At 40.9% G+C, this 25,584-nt stretch overlaps 1 protein-coding gene across 2 annotated transcripts in view; it reads left to right on the top strand.

The window, feature by feature from the left end:
- Nucleotides 1-1,236: 1,236 nt before the first annotated feature.
- kcnq1.1 (potassium voltage-gated channel, KQT-like subfamily, member 1.1) overlaps nucleotides 1,237-25,584 on the top strand; it is a gene marked incomplete at its 5' end in the record, with an annotated part of 38,027 nt that continues 13,679 nt past the window's right edge. For both annotated transcript variants that reach the window (XM_084016529.1, XM_084016530.1), the window contains 9 exons: nucleotides 1,237-1,583; nucleotides 8,443-8,533; nucleotides 15,488-15,614; nucleotides 16,095-16,173; nucleotides 16,856-16,952; nucleotides 20,575-20,715; nucleotides 23,436-23,546; nucleotides 24,670-24,765; nucleotides 24,919-25,035. In XM_084016529.1, the coding sequence (XP_083872655.1) occupies nucleotides 1,237-1,583; nucleotides 8,443-8,533; nucleotides 15,488-15,614; nucleotides 16,095-16,173; nucleotides 16,856-16,952; nucleotides 20,575-20,715; nucleotides 23,436-23,546; nucleotides 24,670-24,765; nucleotides 24,919-25,035 (1,206 nt within the window). The remainder of the gene's footprint in view (nucleotides 1,584-8,442; nucleotides 8,534-15,487; nucleotides 15,615-16,094; nucleotides 16,174-16,855; nucleotides 16,953-20,574; nucleotides 20,716-23,435; nucleotides 23,547-24,669; nucleotides 24,766-24,918; nucleotides 25,036-25,584) is intronic.

Raw genomic sequence — 25,584 nt, forward strand, 5'->3', positions numbered from 1 at the left:
CACTTCTTCTGCACACTCAGGCAATGAACACCTTTTCTTTAGAAATTCATTTTTACTAAATTATACACGAATTCATCAACAACTGTGTGCAGAAAATACATAATTAAAGACAAGTTGAAATGAATTTTATTCAGCATAAAAGGGGGGTATGCGTGAATGCAACATTACAGTTTACTGCCCCTGCTGAAGGCTTCAACCTTGAATTAATCCTGCATTACTTTATACCATAGCGGTTGTAAACTCTTTGTATACTTTGCTTCTTTCTACAATCGATTGTAAAAAATCAAAACAAATATAAATCTATTCAGTCATTCCACATTCATATAAAGGCTATTCACATACATAATTATAGAGTTTCACCTACAAACACTAACTAGTCATTATTCAAGTCACACATGAGGTTTCGAATGTTATTTAAAGACCTGTTTATCAATTAAGGAATTTAGGTATCAGGTTCCAACCCTGTGTTTTGATTTCACCCTTTTATACACGCTTTAGGCACGTGGCTTTAGTTGCTTTAAGTGTATGATTACACAACTGTGATGCAAGAGGTTTGTTTTCTTACAGTATTGCAACACAATTCCCCGTAACCTTGAGGTATAAGTGCTGTGTTTACTGCTCATTTGCTATTGTGCATCCCAAACATTCACACACGTGCTTGGGAGTGACACTATTTTACATTAAACATCATAAAATCTATTTGACAAGTAGAATATCAATCATTTGGGTTTTGCAAAATAAATGTTATGAATTTGCATTTTGTGTGAAAAGTAGTTATTGGTGGTGGGGGGTTAATGGTGTGGTGTGTTTTTCTATACAGAGGCTTGGGATCACCAGCTACCGATTGCTTTTGAGCAGTTTTGGCAGAAACAATAAAACTATGTCTGAACAGCTGGCCATTCATTGCGCAGCGCCTGGCGCCCGCAGCTCTCCGGGCTGATAAGTGCTCTGAGAGAGGTAGGGGGATGTTCATTCAGGGGGTTGAGACTCGCCATAACTTCAACAGCCAAGAGAGCAGTAAAGTTAAATTAAAGAAACGCCGCGCTGGTGATCTAGAGCATTAATAACTCCGTTTATGTTACAGCTTTATGCGCCCTGGTGAGATCGGGCGCACAACACAAGGGTGGACGCGCACATGGGCGAACATTTTGCCCGTGTGAGTTAGCCGAGACATTGACAGTGTGGTGAGGGGGAGAAAAGTTACCCCAGCGTGCAGGAGAGTAACGGGAAGCCACCATGTCTAATTCTGGCCCCTGTCAAGACAAGACACGGAGGTCCTCTGGCCTGGCGCGCGGGGGGAGACCACCGGACTTGGAGCTGTCGGAAACCACGTTTTGCGCGCCTGAACCGGGGACACCTGTGGGCAACGACGCGTTTTGTGAAAGAGACATGCCGGAGGACGGCAACACCGTGCCAGCTGTTCACCTCCACCCGTACTTATCTCATCCCCGGATGTCGGTGCGGATGTCGGTGTACAGCACCGGGGTCCGGCCAGTCCTCACCCGCGCCTTCATCCAAGGACGCGTGTATAACTTTCTGGAAAGGCCGTCTGGCTGGAAATGCTTCGTGTATCACTTCACAGTGTGAGTGTTTTTTTTATTTTTTATTTATTTATTTATTTCCATAATCATCCGCATCCTTGGGGTATTCAAGGGTATAATTGCAACTCTAAAATCCTAATTAAACAGGGAGTTAATTGCGCATGTAGAGCCTTGGAAGCCCTCGCTTACAAAGAACTGTTAATCCTGTGAATTTGAGAAAAGATGCAGTACCAGATACCACAGCAAAACTGGAGGTCCCACTTGGAATATTATAAGGATATGTAATGTCTAGCCATAGCAGATTAAAAAAAAATCTGTATAATTCATCACAGACAAGAGAAACCCAGAAAAAGTAGTTCTCGTAGGAGTACTAAAGAGATATTATGAGGATCTTTCATTTGGGAGACTATTTTCCTCAGCACCATTGAACATTTAATTTTCCAGAGCGGTTAGCATACAACGACACAGAGGGGATTCAGGTTTTTGCATTCAGTGAGTCTTTGCAACCTGACGGGAGGTTTGAGTGTTTATTTCTTCCTCGCTGACAGTGTGACACGGCATGTGAGACTACCTGATTTAATGAGAATGAAATATGAATAATAGAGCTAGTAACGAACATAAATCTTGGGAGTAATCCAGCGTGGGGATGGAATCGTATCTGCGAAAGCTCACAATATCACGAGGATGTCACATTATTGTCAGCCACAATTGATGTGACAGCTTTGTCAGGTAGCATGGAAATGGCTCCATTTCTTTTTTCTTTTTGACAAATGTTACTCATGATAAGCACCTCTTTATACATGAGTGATGTAATGCTAAAGGATACGTTTCACTGTTTTTGTTCTAGGGGTTTAAAACTGTTCAGTAGATCCAGACTGGAGGTTTTAGGAATGTGGGATATGATCTTCCAGCTCACCCCTCGTGTGTGATGTCTGTCCCCACTTGCTGGCACTGATAGCAGGCAGCTAAACTTGGCAGCGTGAGTGTGTGTGTGTCCGTGGAGGAGGCAGCGGCCCTGCCTGACGCTGCCACCCTGTGACCCTGCGGTGTCGGAGGGGGGACGCAGGGGAACTCAGCCTGTCGGAGCGGGTTAGAATCTCGGTGACTCAAAGGGAGCGTGAGCCAAACGCAGGGCGCAGCTCAGACACATTAGAACATTCCCAGGAATAAACGCAACAATGCACAATCATAGGGGGAGCTGGTGGCGGCTATGATGCAGGAAGAAAAGAAATAAATCTTTGTTTAATCCTGGACAGTTCAAATATTACATTGCTAGACTAGTTTGTGAGGTCTAAGCCAGCGAGATCAATTCTGTTTCATTAGCGTCCCGTGAAGCGGATGTGATGGGACAGTTCCCCCCGCCGGTCATAAATATTGAGCAGGTTGATCGCAAACCATATATAGTCTGAGAGCGATGGTGCACTTTGTAGTGTGATATTACAAAATTATAGGACAACATGCCGATGGGATGAATGGTCTTCTATGTTTCTAACAGTGTTTTCTATTGGCAGGAATGTACACATCAGAGGGTCGTCTGAGTTCAGGTCCAGATAGACTGCACCAAATAAGGGAGCAAATCCTTGAATTTTGTCTGTTGTTGTGATGTGAACGGGAGATCCAGGCTTAAAAAAAACACCTTTAGAAACCCACACTATATTTAAAGTTATGACAGGGGCTTTTACCTTGTTATGAAACAGTCTAATAGTATAACAATGGTGTTTACTGTACTGATAGCGATATACTGTTGCACTTCCTTCCGACAAATGTACTTTGGCTAATGCCTTAAATGTAAATAAGTATATATATTTAATGGTGCATCTATTTGACCAAAATAAGAAAGCGAGACCAGTGGCAAGAAGATTGGCTTCTTTTTTCTAGCATTTATGCTATCCTTACGTGTCCGCATGGCCAAAGTTACGTCATACCATCAGCAGGCCCTTTGTACTCCAGCGCGGAAGGTTTTCACCTGTCCTTGTACATGCAACATTTTATATCTGCGAGGATGCAGACGGATGGAGAAAACTGAGAACTCTGAGGAGCTTTGATAATGTCGGTTTGTCGCAGAGAGAAACCTGCACAGAGTATAGAAAATCAGTTTCCACATCACGATTCCACGTCAGATCATGTAAAGTCTAACCGAGGCTTTAATGCTCGTCTTTAGTGCAGGAATGTCAGACCCCGTTGCACTAAACTAAAAGGTTTTCTAAAGGGAATTTGGTGCTCAAAAACACTACCACGATTATCCACAGGGACCGCCAAAATCCACCCAAAATTAAAATCCCTCGCAGTAGCTAATCTGTGTTTCTGACAGTGCACTCAGAGTTGTAGTTTAGTTGCATTTCATTGGGTTCAAGGAGGAAATCCACATTTAGACAACCCTCTCAGGTCTGTAACACAAGCAGGGCTGTGTTGTGAAAGCAGGTTAATGGGATGTCCAACCATCCAGCAGGGTTTTTGGGGTCAGTTGGGTTCCTTGTTTTGCAAATGTTTGAGTGGGAGAAAAGCAGTCAGGAACAAGCATGGCCTTATCACTGACCCAGAATTCCGACGTCAGAGGGACCCGAGTCCTTATCAGAGGTACACTTGTGTGTTTGCATATGTATGTCAGATTATATATGTGTGAGCGTGAGCGTGAGTGTGTGTGTGCGTGTGTGTGTGTGTGTGTGTGTGTGTGTGTGTGTGTGTGTGTGTGTGTGTGTGTGTGTGTGCGTGTATGGCGAGGCCATATGCTCGCAGGGACTCCGTTATGTTATGTTAAAGCAAAGCAATGCTTGCATATCACTGAAAAATGCACACGGTACATTTTTAGCTTTATGCAATTAATAAAGTATATGGCACTCTCCCGCTGTGTGTCTGCTACAGTAAATGCAGTATTTTGGTTTCGTCCCACATGCTGGTTATAGACGTGTCGACTGGGGAGAGTTGAGAAGGAGAAACCCGAAAATCAGAAGGTGTTTTTCCAAACTCGGCTCCATTAAACTGAACCAGATGTATCCGTCAAACTGCATCAATTTTAAATTGTTAATGATTCAACAAACCCGGTGAAGAGCGGTGTGTTCTTGAGCTTGAGCTTGAGCCTATATCTTAATAACTGTGTGTGTGGGGGAGAGGCTTCCGTTATCTTCATCTTGCTTTTACAGGAGCTCAGATTCTTAATGGAGAACATAGACAAGGTCACATCACTCAGCTGTTTACCCAATACTAGCCAAAAAAAACCTCACTGTAATACATTTGATTTGATCTTTTATCACGGCGTATTCATCCAGACCTCTGCTTGGCGTTGCACTTCTTTCGGTTGATTTTGTCTTTTATCGCTCCGATGCACAGTGATGCAAACTGTTCCGAACCGGATATTTGATGGTAACAGCCGTTGACCCCCCCTCATACTATTCCTCACATTACCCCTCATACTGTCCCTCACACTGTCCCTTATACTGTCCATCACACTGTCCCTCACACTGTCCCTTATACTGTCCATCATACTGTCCCTCATACAGTCCATCACATTGTCCCTTATACTGTCCATCATACTGTCCCTCACACTGTCCCTTATACTGTCCATCATACTGTCCCTCATACAGTCCATCATACAGTCCCTCACACTGTCCCTTATACTGTCCCTCATACTGTCCCTCACACTGCCCCTCATACTGCCCCTAATACTGTCCCTTTCTGCTGTCCCTTATACTGTCCCTCATACTGTCCCTCAAACTGCCCCTCATACTCTCCCTCATACTGTCCCTCAAACTTCCTCTCATACTATCCCTTACACTGTCCCCTGCCTTGTCTCTACACCCACCGCACAATGGACTGCAAGTGAATCTGTCCGTCAATAATAGATGCCAGCGGTGCTTTGAGCTTTTGTTAAGAGTTCAGCGGTGCCAGTGTATTATTTTGTCGGTTGCTCCACCGAGGTCACCGGAGGTAAAAAAAAAAAGGGCAGAACCATGGTGCAGTTAGTAGAGAGGGGCCGACAAGTCGGATCGTCTCAGATGGATTCAAATCGAAGCACAAGTGTGTGTTCAGCATACCAAGTGTGTATGTTTACTGGCATGCATTTCAAATGCTCTGAAATAATTTAAGCAGAGCTTTTTCGCTGACAAATTACGGCCATTAGTGCGCCGGAGTTGTTCATGTTGACTCGTTTCTCTGTTGATCCTCTTTTCGACTGCCTCCGTCACATGCTGAACATAAGGTTGCATGAACTGCACCGCGTCATTACTTCTGCCATTTACACAGGTCGTTGTATTGTCTACTTCTGCTGTTCTTTCAGACAGAAGCAGACGCTTTGTTAGCCGCGTTACACACGAGTCCATCTTCCCTGAGCAGGTCTCTCCCATGGCTTTTATCTGTGTTGACGTGTGGCGTGCACGCTCAAGCCCGCGTGTGTGTGTGTGTATGCGATGGTTTAAAAGGGGGTATTTGGATTCCTGGCCGGTCTTCAATAAACCCAGGCTGTAGCACGCAGTGATAAGAGCCTCCATGGTGCAAACTCTGACTGGAAAGTATAACTCCCTCTGCGCGCAGTTTCCATCAAGTGTGCTCATGTAGAAACAAGACAGTGATTCTTTCAGGCTGTTTTTTCTGAACAATGGTTTGCAACAATATCTAGATGACAGTATAGAGAAAATGCTTTCACCAACGCTGTGCAGCGTTTTCAAGACATGCCAGGTCCATATTATATCCAGTACAGGCTGCTTGTTGCTATACCTATGGGAATTTAATGCATTGTAATTATATAGGAGATCATGTTGGATGGGCGGGTCCAATAAAATCCAAACCATAATGTTTTCCTAGTTGTTTCCTGTGAAGATGGAGGTTTATTTTGAAAAGACTATATGCATGTATTGAGTGGAAATTGACAGAAGTTGCTGGAAATTTGTAGGAGAACGCACTGAAAACTATTTGCATGATGTCATATGAACTGGTAGAGCAGCACTTGCCACTGTAACATTTTCCTTGGTCTCTCTTTTTTCCATTTCCTGTACCGTTATACTGCCTCCAATTTAATTACAATTTACCAAAAATATTGCGAAATTCAAGCTTTCCAGACAGTTTCCAAGTCCGCACATTTATTTGATCTTTACCTCATATAAAGATCAAATAAAATCCACCACTCCATGTTGTTTTGAGATCTTCGAGTTTTATTCTGCACAGTTTTATGAGTTCTCATATGCCCATCAACCATTCCCGAGTGGGTATACACACACCCACACACACAAACACAAAAATGCCACATCACTTATTATAGAAGTCGGATATTATTATTATCAATCGACTTGTGTAAGCTTCTGACTCTGGCAGTAAGGTTACATCTACACAGTCAACTGTCCAGTGGCTCCACACTATTTTTTTTTTCTTTTCTTGATTGGGCCAATCAAAGAAGTCCATCCTGTCGGCTGACTGGCCAAACGCATTCAGACGGCGTCATGTGAGTCCATTCAGAAGATTTCCCGACGCCACGTCTCCTGCCAACGGAAATGAAAAGTTAATCAGTTCGTCCTTGCCTCAATGCCAAACGTTTTCACAAAGTCTAACATTCATTATTAATTTTCTAAGATATCGTGCTTACAGACAAACATAATGAAACGGGGGCTGAAACACAACCCCGGCTTCAACTCCGATAGCGGGAGACAATACTACAGAGACAGAATTAAACCAGGAGCCGTTCCTGGAGCTGTCGGCTGAAACGCGTCCTCCAGTACCATCAAATTAAACGGACGACCTCTCTCTGACTTTTATGAACAGCGTTGAAAAGACTGTCATTTATTCGGCGTTACAAGGCACTCTATGTTAGTCATTCTAATAAAAGCTGCACTTAAAAAAATAAGGCCTTGTAGATGTTGTTGAAGAGGTTTCAGAGTCAAAAACTCAAGACCACATAAGAGAGTGTTATTATTTATTTTATATTTTTTTGGTAAAGTGTGACAGCAGCTTGAAGTATGATCTCAGAGAAAGATAATATCTCTGTGTTAAGTAGGTCGAGGAGTTACAGAAGTCTTCTTGCTGCTGCAGTCGAAACACTTGTGACCTTGAGGGGAATAAGGAGAATGTTAAGGAGCAATTTAGTGTTTGTTGATACCCTGTGTGTGTGTGTGTGTGTGTGTGTGTGTGTGTGTGTGTGTGTGTGTGTGTGTGTGTGTGTGTGTGCGTGTGTGTGTGTGTGCTCATTATTTGACAAGTTTAACATGCGCGTTGCATTTGTATGGCGGAGTTCAAAAGGTTCACAGCATTTCCTCCAGAGAGCTGTCCTTGAATGTTTGCTTAAATTCAGTCAGATATTTTTCATGACAGAAATATAAACTAATCTTATGCTGTCTTGAAACTTTTTTTTTTTCCTTTTTTCCGGAGATGTTGTTTAGAAGCTCCGAGACTTGAAATCAGACACCGACGTTGACTGAAGTTTCGCTGTTTGAATCAAAGCGTGAAGTGTTGACATGAATGCGGTGGAAAGTGAACCGAGCAGATTCGTGTTTGCACGCCTCGGCTGACGACAAGTTATGTAAAGCTTTGATTTGAGGAAAATTGAGATTTTAAGTAAAAAAAGAGAGCCGGTTGGACATCATTATCCAGTTGCATAAGAATACATTCAAAGAAAATGAGAATGATCACTGACATAAAACTTACAATTATGCCAGTAAAGTAACCACAAGGAACCAAGTGTTTATGAAATGTAATATACAGATGCCTCCATATGACCTAAGCACTATCAGCAAGGATTGGTTATTTCTATATATTGTTAATGCTCGTCATTGGTGTTCTGCTGGTCCCTTGCTGGAACTGCTGAAAAGAAGGGAGGCACAGGAGAACCATAACCTTCACGTTTCACGGTATAGTAAAATGAGAGGTTTTCTAAAGGAAATCTGATGTTGTAACGTATGTTCTGCTTTATTTCCTGCAGGTTTCTCATAGTTCTGGCCTGTCTCATCCTCAGCGTTCTGTCCACCATCGACCAGTACCAGGCCCTGGCCCACACAACACTCTTCTGGGTGGTGAGTGTTGGATTTGGTTTCATTTAAAACCTGGGATTACCCATTAAACACATGTTTGTCTCTAATTTGTCACTTTGACTGATTGGATCTACCTTTAACGGTGATAATACTAATTTGACCATCATAGAAGCCTGAAATGCCTTAAACTTGCATTATTTTTACTGGCCATCAGGGGGCGACTCCTCAGGTTGCAAAAAAGAAGTCAAATTGTTATAGAAGTCTATGACATAATAACCTTATTTCTCAGTTGGGTGATTACCTCAGTAAACATTGTAAACATGAGTTTACTAGTTTCCAGTCTTCTTCAATAGAATCTCTATAAAATTCCACAGAATCAGTGAGTGGTTTTCATTTGTAGTCCCTGTAGTCAATCTTTGGTTCACTGCAGGAAAAATAGTGTGGAGAGCAAAACCTCAAAACATTTCTTAGTAAGCAGTTAGCTCCGACTTCTCAAACCAAATGGCTGATGTCACGGTCTAAGTCTTTCATACAGCCTAGAAACTAGAGACTTTAAAGGCCTGATCAGACCAGAGATTGTTTTTGTGGTGCTGAAAGTTTGGCGACGTAGTGATTATTAATGGGGCCTGGTCACCAACAGGACACAAAGTTAACTTAATTCAAGAAATGTATTTGTATGCTGCTCTCTCACAACTGCAGTTGCAGTCTGCAGATCCATGCAGCATCTCTGCAGTGGGGACAGTTTATACTCCAGCAGACCACGGTTAGAACATTAGATGGAGGGAGACATGATATGATAGCTATTTCTTTTTTTTTTGTGGACATCTTCAAGTCTCTTTTGCCCTAAAAGATCAGAAAGATATTTTAGAATAAGTCTGCCATGTGAATTCTCAAATCACATAGTGTGAAGCAATCAAACTGTGAAAGACTGAAATCTCTCTGTGATCCTAGCAACCGCTATGGAGAGTTTTGAGGGAAAAAAAGAGAAAGATTGCTTAAGTACCAGCACTGAGACTTGTGTAATACTCCCATAGAGATTATATGGATAAGTGGAGCACTTAGATGGACAAAACAACGTGTGTTCTTGCATGTTAAATGGCCTCATGTTGTGGGGCGTAACACGACTGATCCCATCATATCTGTACCAAATGAAAGTGATGGGAACACACAGTATCTCTTCCTAGAGTCCGTGGTAGAAGTGTGCCTAGAATATGAAGACAGTCAGACCCTTTTTAATAATGCAGCGTTCAAAACATTCAAACAAATCAAACAATCAGCTCTATGGATATTTCATGAGGTAGCATGCATCCCATGCATTTCTTGCACCTCAAGGACATCCAGAATGTGCCAGGGCAAGACATCTTGAATGCAAACAAACGCTGGGCTTGTTTACAAGAAAACCCCAGGGCATATCTCGAATGATGCTGTTCGGTGATCAATGAACAACATGTCTGACAGATACTGTACTGGCGGTTTGATTGGGATTGTGAGATACCAAGGGTGTTTCTCAGGAGGGATCCTTGGACAGCTGAATTTCAGCATGAACATTACTGTTTTTCAAGTCTTGTAGGTTTCAGGAACACTGTGTTGCTAGAAATGCATCATCCGCAAAAAGGGTCATCCGCAAAACGCGTCTGTTTTTTGCAGCATTTGAGAGTAAAAGTCACACCGCTGGTGATGTCATGCTTGGCCCAGGCAGCCAATCACATCGGGCAAGAGGTGAGGCTACTTAAGTACTTCCTTCCTGTTTTGATGCCAGTAAATTTGTTGGTAATGGACAGTGGCAAATGCAGACAAACAGTTGATATAAGCGTTTTTTTTATTGCAATGAATTTCTTCAGTATGTCATGATGAATCCAAAACCTCTGCATTGCATGGGCTTTTTTCGCTTTTCCTCATCCAACAGCAAGAGAATCCACATTTCATCGGCATGTTTTCGTACTAGGGGTTGGGCGTATCGATACAACTTTTTTGAAGATCGATTCTAGCATCGTAGGATCGATACCAGTTTGAGTTCCTCTCTTCTTGTTGCACCCATTTCATTTAAGATTAAAATCGTCATCCATTGTGATGAACATAATGTGCACTAAAAAGAAAAAGCCTTGAGGAAAAGCAACGACTCCGATCGCTTCAAGCAAAGAAAATCTCTGAACTTTTCAGAAAACCATTGGTGACATCACTGTAGAAAATGGAGTAGAGGCTTGTTTTGTCCGTGTCTGTCTGTCCTGAGCTTTTATACGTCAGCCAGAACAGTATCCTAACAAAGAAGAGCCCGTTAGTGGGAGCAGATCAGCCTGAGTTGTGTGCTTGTATCACCGCTGTGTGATGGATCGGCCTCCTCCCTCCAACGTCACAGCTGTCAGACTGAGTGCTGCTCATCCATACTGAGTATGAGGCAGCATCCTCTGGTGCTCACAGTGATAAAACAATGTCAGACCAATAGACAGTAGCCCAATAGTACAGGAAAAGCATTGATGATAGTCTATCATGCAGTTGATATATTGTCAAAATATTTTTGTCTTAGAAACATTTTTTCAAAAAGCACTCGGGTGCCGAAGTTGGTGATTTTTGGAAGTGGAAAAACTAGACTATTTTCTTTAGGTCGAGTTTGTTCAGTATAATTGGTGTGGTGAAGTTTTTCAGAGCTAGGCTGGTGGCTTTGTGGAGAGGATATTAGTTTTATGTTTTGTGCGTTTATGAATTACAATTATTGTAAAACTGATTAAACCCTGATTTTATGAACAGGCTTACATGTTTTGAATATGTGTATATTCTTTTGAGGGATGCAAAATCAATTTTCCTTGATTGTATTGTACATTTTAATTCCCTGAATTCATCTAAATAGATTGCTCCATAGTGTGCTATGGAGCAAAAGGAAGGAGGACCCGTCCTATCAGGGAAGCATCCTTGACTTTGAGGAAAACCTTCCATCTCTATCTAATCTGAATGTTTTCTCATTAAAGTTAACATTGGATACAGCCTGCTGTCTTTTTACCTTCTGTGGTTTCACGTCCTGATCTTCCCTTTGACTTTCACCATCTGCTCAGCGCTTCTGTTTTAGTCTGTTTGTTCGTCGGCTGGCATCCGCAAATAGGCCTGATTCTGATCTTCTGATCGTTCTGTTACTGTTTGCCACGTTAACTCTCATTTAAATAGATCAAAAATTAGAACAATGATCATAAAACAATACCATTTAAAAAAGGCACTGAGTCGTTAGAAAGATCTTTGAAATAACACATCGTGTTAGGTAACCTTGTTTTCATGAAGCACAAGAGAGTAAACAGTGGTGATGTTAAATGAATTACACTTATATATGCCTTTTAAAAAAGGTGTTGCTGCCACCATCAACACTATCATTGTGAAGATCTTGCTAAGACCACAACATCAAACTTCAGTTTCGGTTGTCTGAAAAAGCAATTTCGTGAGATGATTGACCGAACGGAATAAAAAACAATTTAAGGAGACTTTAGGTTGAACTACATAGTTTTTTTGGTTCCTGCAAACAATTTCAGGGCGTCCCACCGGCTTAAGAGGGCAAAGGCTCCTCCTCTAAAGTCAATAGTGAATGAGAAAACTAAACCCTGAGACACCAGCTGCTGAGCACAGGAACTGTTGGTGTCATGGGAGAGTCACTCAAGCTCAGACAAAAGAAAAACCCCAAGAAAGGATAAAAAAGGACTTGATTTTGTTGGAGGAGTTCACCTTGGCCTGAGGATAATGTGATGAAGTGGTTTCAGCATATCACGGGCCGGCACATCAAAAGTCTCAAATCCTACAGGTTCATCATTTGATTAGAAAGGATTTGATCTCCTGTGTTACGAATCAGACCTGGAATTATTCGCTTGTATTAGAAAAGCGTGACATTAATGTAAATACCGCAAGATCATGAATTTAAGGGCAAAATGTAAGTTCACCCAGGAGATATTTAATCGTCTTAGTCTTCTCTTCAACGCAGATAATGACTAATTAATATTTGCCATGCTACTAAACCTAAAAATCTCCAACGTTCATCTTTTCCCATCCTCCGTCCCCAAAGGGATCATTTTTGTACGTTTTGTTCTTTCAAGTTTCAGAGATTTTCTGTGACCCTGCCACTCATTCGTTCTCTCCTCCCCCACCACGGAAGACTCTTCTTTGTCTCGTTTCTTTCTTCCTGCACACCCAAGGTTAACAGAGACCACTCTGTTCTTTACTCCGTAGCTCACTGTTTGTAGCAGTGCTGTGTTTGGCCAGATGCTTGGCAGTTTGCCCAAAAGATCCACATTCCCAAAAGGTCTCGTTTGTTTGTTTGTTCGTTTTTTGTTTTTTTTTTGGATCCCAAAAAAATGTCTTTGCTACATTTTATTGAATCCTGAAAACAAATCCTGGCAAATACAACATGCTTTAATTTGCTTTCACTGACAAAGACCCATCCAGTGACTCTGCTGTGTGAATGAAAATTGTTTTACGGGAAAGAGGGAATGAGGATTTGGGACGGGAGGGATGACGGGATGACTTGATGAGGAGGGTGAGGTTTTACTGTGAGGAAGGATCTGAGGGGTGGGGGATGTGGAATGTAAAGGACTTAGGTACAGATGGATGGAGAATGAGTATTGGTCTTTTTTTCTTAACTTAATAATAATTTATGATGATGTACTATCAATAAACAAACAGCCTCGATGGAATAGAGCTTTACTGTAGTAATAATAATAATAACATTTAAAGTTGGGGAAACTAGTCCCCCCCTCAAAAAGACCAAATTTTAGAAAAAAATGATTCCCAATTTTTTATCTGACAAAAAAATTATTATAATGTCATAAAAAACATATTTTACATAGCCTACTGATTCCTGAAATATTTTGTCCTGCAGTAATTAAGATGTACCATGTGATCAGACCTGATAACAAGTACCGATCTCATATATTTATATACAGTGGGCTCCTACATGAAGAATGATCTGCTTTGTTGAGCTTGGCTTCTCGATTGTTCAGGAGTTTTTACCACACAGAGTTCTCTCTTCAAAGTAAAATACGACATGTCAAGCTCAAATTTGCAGCCAACGTCTACAGTTTTATGACAACTGAGAGAATCTGTCTAATACAGTGGAAAGCTGTGGAATGAACCACTGCTGTTTCCAAGGTCAGAATGAAGGATCCTGCAAAAATAAAAACAGTTATGATTCTCCTCTACGCCTCTTTCAGCACCCTTCATGTTTTCTAATGTACAGCTTTTTGGATATACCATTTGCATTTTCAACCTTGAAGTAGAAATCCTCTGTGAATAAATTAAAAAATACATTCGCTTCCAAGAACAGGTTTTTTTTAACATTTTAGTAATCCAATTTTTATTTTAAAATGCACCCTGTTTTAAATTCTCTGCTGTTTTTAATCTTTGGCTCTGATGTAGAAAAACACCTCCGATCATTTCCGAGGTGAAAAGGTCTCCTGTTGTACACGAAACTCATCTCCCGCCTGAATCCCAACCAGTTAGTTTCTCCCGTCATTCACCGCAAAAAAAAAAAAGATCTTGTCACCATTAAAAATCAATGAAAGGGCATTGATTCACTTTCAACAGCTTCATTTCCAAAATCCTTGTCACTGATTAAGAGACGTGCGGAGGTAATTTCATTCTCATTCACACCAGTTCATTAATTTCCATGTGTTGGTGTAATTGTGTGCTGTAATTGATTTTTTTTTAAATCCATTGTCCTCGAGGGGCACTGGAGGAATTCAAACGAAGCCGCTTTAATTGAGAAGCTTTAATTGTCTGAGCTTCGTGTTTAGCATTGGACACACGCTGTTGTGGCTTGTTTCCGTTAATGTCTTGTGAATTAAAAAAATAATTAGCGTAAGAACGAGGAGAACATGAGGAAGTAAACCCACCATGCAGCTGGTTAGCTTAGCTTAGCACAAAGTCTGTAAACAGGGGGGGAATCGCTAGCATGGCCCTGTCCTTCTGGGTTCATGATGATCTTGTGTGTGGCTATTTCCTGGAGTCACTGTGGACTTGGCAACTAGCAGATACTCCAGGAAGCAACCGTGTTCGCCAAAAAAGGGATTTGTAGCTGCTGCTACGTGGGTGTTGCTATATCTTTGGACAGAGCTAAGCTAAGCTAAGCTAACCAAATGATTCAACAAGTGTTTATGTTTTGGCTGTTCTGCATTCCTTAACAAAACATTGCATTGTTTGCTAGCTGGCTAATTACATCATTTGTTAGCTAGCTACATCGTTTTGCTAGAATGATATGTACATATGGCTCGATATATAGTGAAAATAAAATATTATTTATCAAATACCTCAATGTTAATTTTTTAACAATATTGGTGAGTTAGCTAATCTCAAAATTCCTCAAAAAATCTTTACGTATTGAGATTTTTTCATATAATCATCAAAAATGTAGTTTTAATGATGAAGTGTAAAAGGCAAATTATATAACAGCTCAAACAATATTTTAAGTTCGGAAAATAAATCTAAGATGATATCTTACCTCATATCACGATACATTATCCATATAGCTGATGTTTATGATGATTTTGATAAAGTTTTCCCAAAAAGTTAAACTATTCCTTTAAGCACATGCATTGGAATGAACAAATATAGATACATATAAACAAATTCACGTTCTCTGTCTATCAGGTCTGAGGAACACGTAGCAGCTCTAATGAAACGATGAAGCGATGGTTAAACAGATTAAATAGTGACAAATGGTGGGTGCTAATTAACATTCAATAATCCTTAATGAATTGCTGTGTCACTTAACAAAGAAAGGAAAAAAAAGGAAGTTGAGAGAACATTATCTGTTGTGCAGCTTTTCTGAAGTCTGAGCAGCTGCTTAGGTGTTGCACCGAATAACCTGCAACATACACACACACACACACACACACACACACACACACACACACACACACACACACACACACACACACACACACACACACACACACACACACACACACACACACATTATGTCCTTCTGCCTCATTTGTCTGCTCTCTTTTCCCCTCATGTCTCTGACAGGAGATCGTCCTTGTGGTGTTCTTTGGTGTGGAATATTTTGTCCGCCTCTGGTCAGCCGGCTGCCGCAGTAAATATGTCGGCATCTGTGGCCGACTGCGCTTTGCCAGGAAGCCAATATCTATTATAGGTAGGGAACACAACCCCCATACACACACACACACAAACACACAGATGACTACACAAAGAGACGTGTCGCTCCTCACCCACACACCATATTTAAACAATGTCTGTAATACATCCTGAGCTTCGTCCCAAAAATGAGGTGCCGCAGTCAAATTCAGCATGAAATTAAAACTGTCACTGCCATATTTTCAGCTTTTATTCTTAAAATTGGAGCCTCCAGGTGATTTTTTTTTTTTTTTTTTAGAATATGGAGCAATGAATATTAGCATTCATAGTATTTCTAACCCTTCTCACCTCATCTGATTTATAGAATAATTTTGTAATGATAATTTCTTAATAGAGCACTTTCCGTCCCCATTCCTCTTTTACTTTATCCGAACCTCATGCGTAGGACGACGCCGGCTCTTGTTATGCTGAAACCTCTGTATGGTGAACATCTGCATGTTTGTGCCGTATTCATACTCAAAGTTCTCTGTCGATGCAGATCTGATTGTAGTTGTTGCCTCGATAGTCGTGCTGTCGGTGGGATCCAAGGGCCAGGTCTTTGCCACGTCTGCTGTAAGGTAAGAGACACCAAACTAAACGGTCAAAAGTATGTGGACACTTTGGCTGTTAGTAGTTTTAAAATGAGTTAATCAGATTTCAAATGAAGTAGAGCTCTGGTTCACAATTAAAACCTAATCTCTGATTAGTAAATCCCAGTTTAAAAACAAATTATAGAGTTTAGTTGGAATGCAGATGCTTGTTTGCTCACATTAAAATAATAAATACACACATTTGCAGTGGAACTTAAAAGTAAATAGGTTATGGGGGTTGTTTAACTTTTGGCTGCTCTGTATTCCTTAACAAAATCTCACACCGTTTGCTAGCTACCTGAAAGTGTGTTATTGAAATTTGCAACAGAATTAAGATTAATAGTAAAAATTAAACCGATGTTTACAGAGGGATTTAAAATCACCATTTAAAGCTAATTTTAATGTTCTGGTCTGGGAGCTGTTTTAGTCTCCACGCTACAGTGTTCTTATACTAATTGTGGCAACAGTTTGGCCAATTTCAATCACTGCACAAAGCCAGGTCCCATAAAGAAATGGCTCTCCCAGTTACCTGGAGCACTTTCCCAGAAGAGTGAGGGTTGCTACAGCAGCAGATTAATGAACATTTTATTTTGGTGTCCACATACTTCTGTATTTGTATTTGTATGCCTACATATATCAGGTCTGAATACAATGTTGGCATCTCTTCCAGAGGGATTCGCTTCCTGCAGATCCTGCGGATGCTCCACGTGGACCGGCAGGGAGGAACCTGGCGTCTCCTCGGCTCCGTCGTCTTCATCCATCGGCAGGTACGCCGCCGCCGCTTTTAAGTCGAATCACATTTTTCGAGGTCCAAAGCCATCAAGGGGGTTCTGATTGCCACTGGTGCGCTGGAGGCTTCCTGACGGCGGGGTTTACAGCCTGTCCCCGTTGTGTGTTATTTTTCGCTTCGAGTCTCCACATGGGAATGCCTATTACAGCAAAATGAATATTCAGCAGTGCCAGAACAAAAAAGCCACTCTCCAGAAGATTATAGCCACGAGCTCTTCTGCTGGAGACGACTGCAGCCCCTCTAGAGAATCGTACAGCCGAGAGACAGAGGTGGCTTTGATTATGCCCAGCGGTCCTCTGTCGGTGTCTTCCACGTCTGTGTGAAGACGCAGTGATGAAGGTGAGCAGAGTGTCGGGGATGTTGCTCATCCAGAAACGCCTGCTGTGCTTCCTTGAAGTGGCCATGTTGCTGATGAGTGAGGACGGTCGTAAACAGGCCAAACGTTAGCGTCGCACTAGTCTCCTCCACAAAATCACAAATGAACACCACTTTTAGGATTTAAGTTAGTTAGCATAATGACATTTAGTAGTCTTATCTAGCAGCCACATTTAAGACACTTCAAAATGTACGAAAAGGTAATTAGTGAGGCATTTTATATCGCAGAACAAAATATCAAAAATCTTACGCTTCTTATCTTAAACTTATTCCAGGCACCTTATTCAAAAAACCTCAAGACGAGGGAACCTGAAGTGCAAAAGTGCTGACTCATTTCCAGATTTTAGGACTCATTCCTGCAGCCCTCTATTGTTATGTTCCACTTCCTTTCAATGAACCTCCCACAAGCAATCCCCATGTCCAATAAAATAGATGGTACATCCTGTGACTGATTGAAAGCTACATATCGGTTCAAGACATTTAAAATAAATCATAGTTACTTTCATTTGACTGTAATCTAACTGAATATTCTGTGATATTGGACCTGCTATGAAAAGGCAGCGTAGGAAAAGTGTAGCGAAGGTTTAAATCACAGATTGTCTCATTTTGAATGAGTTTTTAGAGGCCTATAGAGGTAATATCATCCAGGTGAAACAGATTTCAAATGTGTATGATGTTTTCTGAATGATCCTACACCTGCATTCCCCAAACACTCTGGGATGGAACCCCCCCCCATCTGACTTTTATGTTATTCTTTATTTATGCAGATTTATTGAAATTTTTAATCTCTTTTGCGAGCAGGGCGGCGTAAATAAAAAACCCATAAAAACACAGATAACGGAACATAAAACCAAAACAGCAAAACATTAAAAACAACATAAAAAACATAAAAAATTGTCACAAAACAAAGACTTAAAAACAAACCAGTCATTTTAGGGTGAGGACGCTCAGTGATGGAATGATCCTTAATACTGTTTTTAACAACTTGCATGCTACTAAAAATAATCTAGTTTGTATAAATAATCTGTAGCTCACTGTGCTTTCACCTAAAATGTCGCCGGGAGCAACAAACATAATTTGTCCATAAGAACGAAGGGTTGGAAGAGCACAAATGGAGGCAGAGGGCCAGAATAAGTCTGACCTTGTGATTGGCTGGTTCATGATTCGTCGTGATCGAGCTTTAAAGGCGTCAGAGGTGTTACGTAAAGAGAGCCATACAGAGTTTCCGTCTCTTCAAATGTCAGATTCGGGCGCTAATGGCAGATTTTGGAAGCACGTCTTTTCCCCGAATTTGTTTTGCCGGGTCACGTCAGCCGCAAAGTGTCTGCTAAACCTCTTGGTTGTCGTCGAGATATCTCCGAATGCATTTAAAGCTATTATTTTCACTTCTAAAAGCTGCGAGCTGTGATGTTTAGTTGAAGGTGTTACAGGCTCTCATATTCACTGCCAAAGGTTTGAAGGCCAGAAATGCCTCAAGCATATCGAGAGAAAAAATAAATAAATGTGCAGACGTATGAAGAAATGAACACTCCGATGCCAACAGATCATAGTACTATTTGTGTATATAATTTAAGGATTGGTTGATGTTGTTTCCAAAAAAGGAGGCATCTGTAACCAGAGTTGCAATAAAACGCTGCCGCTCCGCTCTGAAAAACCTGGAAGTGACAGTTTTTTGGCGCCGAGGCACAAATAAGAATTTCACTCATCAGGAATTCAGCGCCGGTTCGCTGCAGCGAGCGCTCCGGCACTCGGAGCGGTTAAACACAGTTTAAATTAGGTAGTAGGTGAGTGCAGGGAGAGCGTTCCCTTAAAGAGCTCTCTCACAAAGCAGTGGTCCAATTACAGTCAAGCAGGATAAGAGCCAAACCCAATTAAACCTCCTGAGCAGATCACAATCAGCACCTTATTGAATCTGCAATAAGAATGCTTCATAATTGTTTTAAATACACCGGGAGAGATCAGCTGTCTGGGTTTCAAACTCATTTATATTGATTTACTTCCCATCCAAATTCAATCAACACCCCTCCGGTGATTATTAGCGAACAGGCTTTCACTTTCAAATGGTTTGCACTTAGCTTTTCCTGCATAAAGCCTAATGCTAAAGATTTGTTTTTGGTACTAACGATGCACTTTCACATAATTTGTACCATAATAAATATGTCGCTAATGAAGTGGTTTAGTTTCCCTAGCTTTTAGATTTAGATTTGGATGAAAAAGCCTATGATAGGTTTGGTTACACTTAATCAACCTTCTTTATAAGCCCTAAAACTCAGGATATTTTTATCCTGACATGGAATTTTGAGTACTGTGACTATGACTATTAAATGTGTCGCAATTATTTTCATGCAGGCTTTGGTTTGGACAGCATGTCGGCAAATCCCGCGAAAAAAGACTAAAATCAACAATGAACTGATCTGCTAACAAGATTCTGTCTGCCAAAGCCTGATATAACTTCTTCCTTTGTGCCTCCGTTTGTTGTTCAGAATATAAAAACACATCAACAAGCCGTCAGGCGTCTTCATTACGATGAACATGCTTTTAAGAAATCCCTACCGTCCGGCTGACATAGATACTAACTAGCACAACATGTGTGTTAATCTGTGTCTGGTGTAAAAAGTAATTAATGCATTATTTACTCCTGTTTGAGTCACAGAAGAAAGAACAACACCCAGCTGGAAATATATGAGCCGTCTAAAAGAGAAAAGAAATTATATTGTGACCCATTTTTTTTAAAGATTTATGTCCTCGGTAGGAGCAAATGGGTTTTGAGGATGAGAGCCACCGTATTGTGAAACGGACTCATACATTGTTGCTTTTGGTCTTTTCATGGGATTTGTTGACTATATAGAAAAGAAAAAAGAAAAAAAAGGCAGAATAATACCAGCCTTATCTCCTAAGTACAACATCATTCAACCCAAACGGAGAAGTAGCTTCTGCAGCTTAAAAATTGTGAATCCACTTTTAGTTCATCATCCGGCTCTGCGACGACGGCAGAATACTCAGAAATGTAATCATCAAATTCAGAGCACATTTACATGAATATTCACGTCCATATGTCATATTAATAGCAAACATAGCCACACTGGTCTCCGGGCAGTTAACTGGTAAAGTGGTGTAACTGATACGTTGGGAGTGACTCACATGCAGACATATCTTTATCATGTCGTGTTCTTTGAAGTGTTCCTGATTAAGATTGAGATGTGTTGTGTATTTGTGTATTTCAGGAGCTGATCACTACCTTGTACATCGGCTTCCTGAGCCTCATCTTCTCCTCGTACTTTGTCTACCTGGCAGAGAAGGATGCAGTCGACGCCAGCGGCTCCACCGAGTTTGGAAATTACGCCGATGCCCTGTGGTGGGGAGTGGTGAGGATCTGTGTGTGTGTGTGTGTGTGTGCATTCCCAGGGTGCCAAATACCTTCTTGATACTGACTCACAAGGAACCATTAAGCATCTGTATGAGACAAGTAACTGCGATATAAACCCATCCATGTTATTATTAGACACTCGCTCTGGGTGTAGGTGCATCGATGACACAAACACAGGACTTTCATCGGGGAGACCAGTGTTTGTGTCCCAAAGTGTTGTTGAGTCATTTTCGTTGTTATCCACGTTAGGTTGTTGAGGTTTTACCAAAGTTTACCGACTTATTATTACCCCAACCATCCAGTCTTACCTAAACCCGAGTGTTTTTGTGGCCTAAACCTGAGATCTTCAACAGGGGGACTCTAGGGGGTCCGCAGAGTTACCTCAGGGGGACCCCAAAATGATTTGATCCCAAACTTGTAATATTTACATGGGCTGACCTGGTCCAGTTGTGATATATGAAGGGAGATGTAATTGACTCTTTTTATTGCAGAATTTGTAATGCATTCATTCATCAAATAATAGTTTACGTTATATAAGTGAACTTTGATTCCACCCTCTGTAGCCAGGAGACTGTTAGCTTAGCATAGCATAAAGAATAGGAAGCAGCTAGCCTGCCTATCTCCGAAAGCAAAAAGAAAAAAAAGAGTGGCAACAATAGTTTTTAGGGAGTTTATTGTGCCTTACTATTTATTGGCGACAAAGCCATGCTAGCTGTTTCCAGACTTCATGCTAAGCTAAGCTAACCAGTAGCTTCATGACTAACTAACAGATATGAGAGTGGTATCAGTGGTGTCATTTAACACATTTCCCAAGATGTCAAACTGTCAAACATTTAATTATCCATTAATTCATTTATCTTTGGTGATGCATTTTCTCATTATAAATATTTCTTTAATTACTTAGTTTTAACATTCGTCATCACCACATCTTGATCAGTCTCCACAGTACTAATACATTATACATTATAATGTATATTGATTGTATATACATTGACTTATCTTCTAAATATTGTTTTACTCACGTTCCTGTCACGCCAACAGTACGATTCTGCACTGCCTTGTTTAAAATGGTATTTGGCAAGTAAGGTCAAACATAAACTGTCTTATCTGTACTACTGTTGTTACAGTAGGAGTTGTGTGAAAACCCTTGGGCACATCCAGTGGGCCGCTAATACACGCAGCAAAACAAGTAGTGCCGAGAATGCAGGATGAAATTTTATTTTCAGACAATAAGTCACCACCCACTCTGCTTTCTGGAAACTTCAGGGACTCTGATATATAAAAAACCAAAAACGTACACTAAGACCAAAGGCATAACCACTTCTCTCATAGAAATGAAGGTGAATTTGCAATTTTTACGCATTATACACTGCAAGTTTTATCAGGGTTGGGTCCAGTTTTACACACTCTGTATTGGGGAGTCTCAATGAGTACAAATATTAGTTATGGATGGAGGGTGAGACAAAATATAGACCTCATATTCTGCAGCAAACACTGATTGATCACAACCATTAGAGCTGTTTGTGGGTCAAATCACAAATGATTTACATGTCAAGCATACTGACCAGTAAAATGACAACATTTGAATGATTTAGTGATGAAGCTGGGTTTGCATTGGTGATGGTCGGGGTTGATGGACAGCGTTTCCCAGAAGCACAATCTGCAATGTTAAGAACCCGACATGTTGTTTGGCCTGAGAATTGTTCTGTTGTTTGAATTCCTCCTGATGCCTAAACATTTCTTATTTAGCATTCAGTTGTACTTAGCTCTCCCCTCTTTTGTCAGTTCTGGGTGCAAAAAAAAGGAACTTTTCCTTTAGTGACATCATCAGGTCAAAATTTTTATTTGTATAACAACACCTGCAAAGCAAACAAGATCAGTCTCACCTGTACGTTGTGTTAAGTACTGATTGTCAAACATTAGCATGCTAGCACACAACACATGGGGGTGAACAACATGATTCTTCCTAAAAATCAGCATGTTAGCAGTGTCGTTGTGAGCATATTAGCATGCTGAAGTTAGCATTTACCTCAAAGCTCCACTGTGCTCCCCTGAGCAACTTTTCAGTTTGATGGGTTTTTTTTTTTTGGATGGTTCAGACTTTCAGACCAATTATAGGAAGTTCTGGCAGGCTGTCATCAGAACAGGAAAAATAAAAAAACAACAAAGTAAAATGAGTGTAGGACATCTGGAGGAGACCAAAAGTTTAACTGACATTTGGTTTGACACCTTTTATAAAGAATCACACAAATTCTTTATAAATTGTCTTTGGTGAAAAAGTCTGCAAACCAATCAATGTCAAATGTGGAGCGATGCAGCTCACGTAGGTGAAAACGACAGGATGTAAGTAGGTCATCTCAAGTTTTCTTAGTGTCCTCGCATAATTGCAATGTGAGACCAAAATTAACCAAATCGAATACATCTCAAACATGAACCATGGATTAGACTTTCAGGTGTGAAAAAGGCCCTTGAGTCAAGTTTCACATCCTTGTTTTTGTGACTTACAGTTGAACTCAAAAAAGCCTCAAGTGTAAAGCTCTAAAAATAATTAAAAATGTTACGGATAGTTTTCTTTTTTCCCCTCTTGCAACAGCTATTAACCAAATGTCGACGAGTGTTGCAGCATCCCTGACAGCAGTGTTCGTTTTTTTACACAATGAAACTGTTTGAATGAAGCTTTTTCTATTAATCCCCCCGTTTGTTTTTCTTTCTCCAAAGGTGACGGTGACGACCATCGGATACGGAGACAAAGTGCCACAAACCTGGATCGGAAAGACCATCGCATCCTGTTTCTCCGTCTTTGCCATTTCCTTCTTCGCTCTGCCTGCAGTAAGTGGGAAGATAACAAAATACTGAACCGCGGTGCTTTTTGAGCTGAACTGTACCGTTTCCTTCAGGTGAATTCCTTCTGTACTGTAAGTAGGGAAACCACAAAGTGCCTCATTTAGAAGGCTTTCATGTGTGAGCCATAAAAACACATTAGAAAGCCGGCTCGCACATGTTTTACCAGCCATGGCGATGATGTGAAAGGATTACCATTAAAGGGTGTTCAGAGCTTGCATACATACTGCCATATTATTGTGACTTGAGTGCTGTAACGACCTTGACAAGCCCCCCAATGGCTTTACATTGTGCTACATTTCTTCTGCTGCAGCTCACAGGGTTACATTACACCCTTTTTCATTTGCATTTGCCTTACCCAATGTCTGTTCGCTTCAATTTGACTTTAAATATTTTCTTTATACGGAGCCCCAGTTCAATATTCATGGTGTAGTTCAGAGGTCTTCAACATTTCAGCCCCTTAGCTTGTAGAGACCCAGTGGAGGGAGCCCCTACTCCATATCGTATTAAATTGTGTTCCTTATTAAACCAGTAATAATGTGTAGTGCAGCCTATATGCATGGATAACAGTACTTTGTAATGATGTATACAATGCTAAGCCCTTAAAATAATAATATACATAATAGTAAACAAACAGGGAGATTTATATCTGCTTAATATAGGTTGTATTCATGTTAAGGTGTATTTTTAGACATATTTACATTTTTGGATGAAAAAAAGTTTGGGATCAAATACATTTGCAGTAACTCTGCAGACCCCCTAGGGGTCCGGGACCCCCTGTTGAAGATCTCTGGTGTAGTGTATGACGTGTTAAATAGTTGGCACTCAAAAGATGTTCAATTTGCAGCAAAGAACCCCTCACATTTATGTAACCAACGAATATAATGCTGCATCGTCAGCTGAGAAAAAGAACATTTTCCATCTATTCAACCCTAGTTAATGAACAAAGTGAATAACAGACCAAACTGTACGACACTAAACAGCCCTATTATTCTCTCATTTTTGTTTAACTTCCTGTTTATTTCCGTCTTCTGAATCCTGCTGCTGCTGCCTGCGAGTGTGTCGTTAAAGGGGAATTAATGATCAGTTACTGCTGCGCTGTTGTTCACAGGGAATCCTGGGCTCCGGCTTCGCCCTGAAGGTGCAGCAGAAGCAGAGACAAAAACATTTCAACAGACAGATCCCTGCAGCTGCCTGTCTCATTCAGGTATTTGACCAAAGAATACTGAAACAGAACCGGTCTCATTATTGAGAGCATCCTTTCATGTGCTGGAAGCGTTGCTTTTTATTCTCTCGTTTGGCAAATTAGTCCCGTCCAACCAACGTGTTGCCCTCTTCCCCTCCCCCGTGTTCCCTTCAGACTTCGTGGAGGTGTTTTGCAGTGGAGAACTTTGATTCGGCTACATACAAGATGTTTTTGAAAAAGAAATCCAACATCAACGCCTCCTCTCTGTCGACCCCCAAGCCCAAGAAATCGGTCAGTAACCATTTTTATATAGATTCTGCTGCTTCGTACGCTAAAACTAATGCAATATGAAGCAACAGCCCTGCAATACTGTGAATCCTGCTTTCAAAAAGGTTTATAATGGTCAGTTTTTTTGTGCGTTGGAAACTGTGGCAATTGGCGACCTGCAGTGTTATACTGAAGTCTGAAACTTTTCACTTTGTGCACAGCGGGAAACCTCCAGTGCTTTTCGGCGTTCATGTGAAGTTTTTTTTTCGAAACTACAACATTTTCATTGTGGAGCATTTTCAACGCCTTACCAGAAACAAGCAGCTATTCAGGAAAATCTGTTTTTTTATGTATTCATGTTTGTGAATAAATGTTTTGCGATTTAAATAATGAATACGCTTTTTTAAAAAAAAGATGTGTAATGACAAGCAAGTGACAACAAGATGGAAGGATTTTCTCCAGAGACGCCCCTAGGGGGGTAGGATTGTGGTGGAGTAATGCTTAGTTCAGCTGAAATACATAAATGAATTAAAACAGCAACTGGAAGATGGGGACTAGAATCTACAATGCATT

Source organism: Eutrigla gurnardus, assembly GCF_963514095.1.
Source record: "Eutrigla gurnardus genome assembly, chromosome: 1".
Taxonomy (NCBI): Eukaryota; Metazoa; Chordata; class Actinopteri; order Perciformes; family Triglidae; genus Eutrigla; species Eutrigla gurnardus.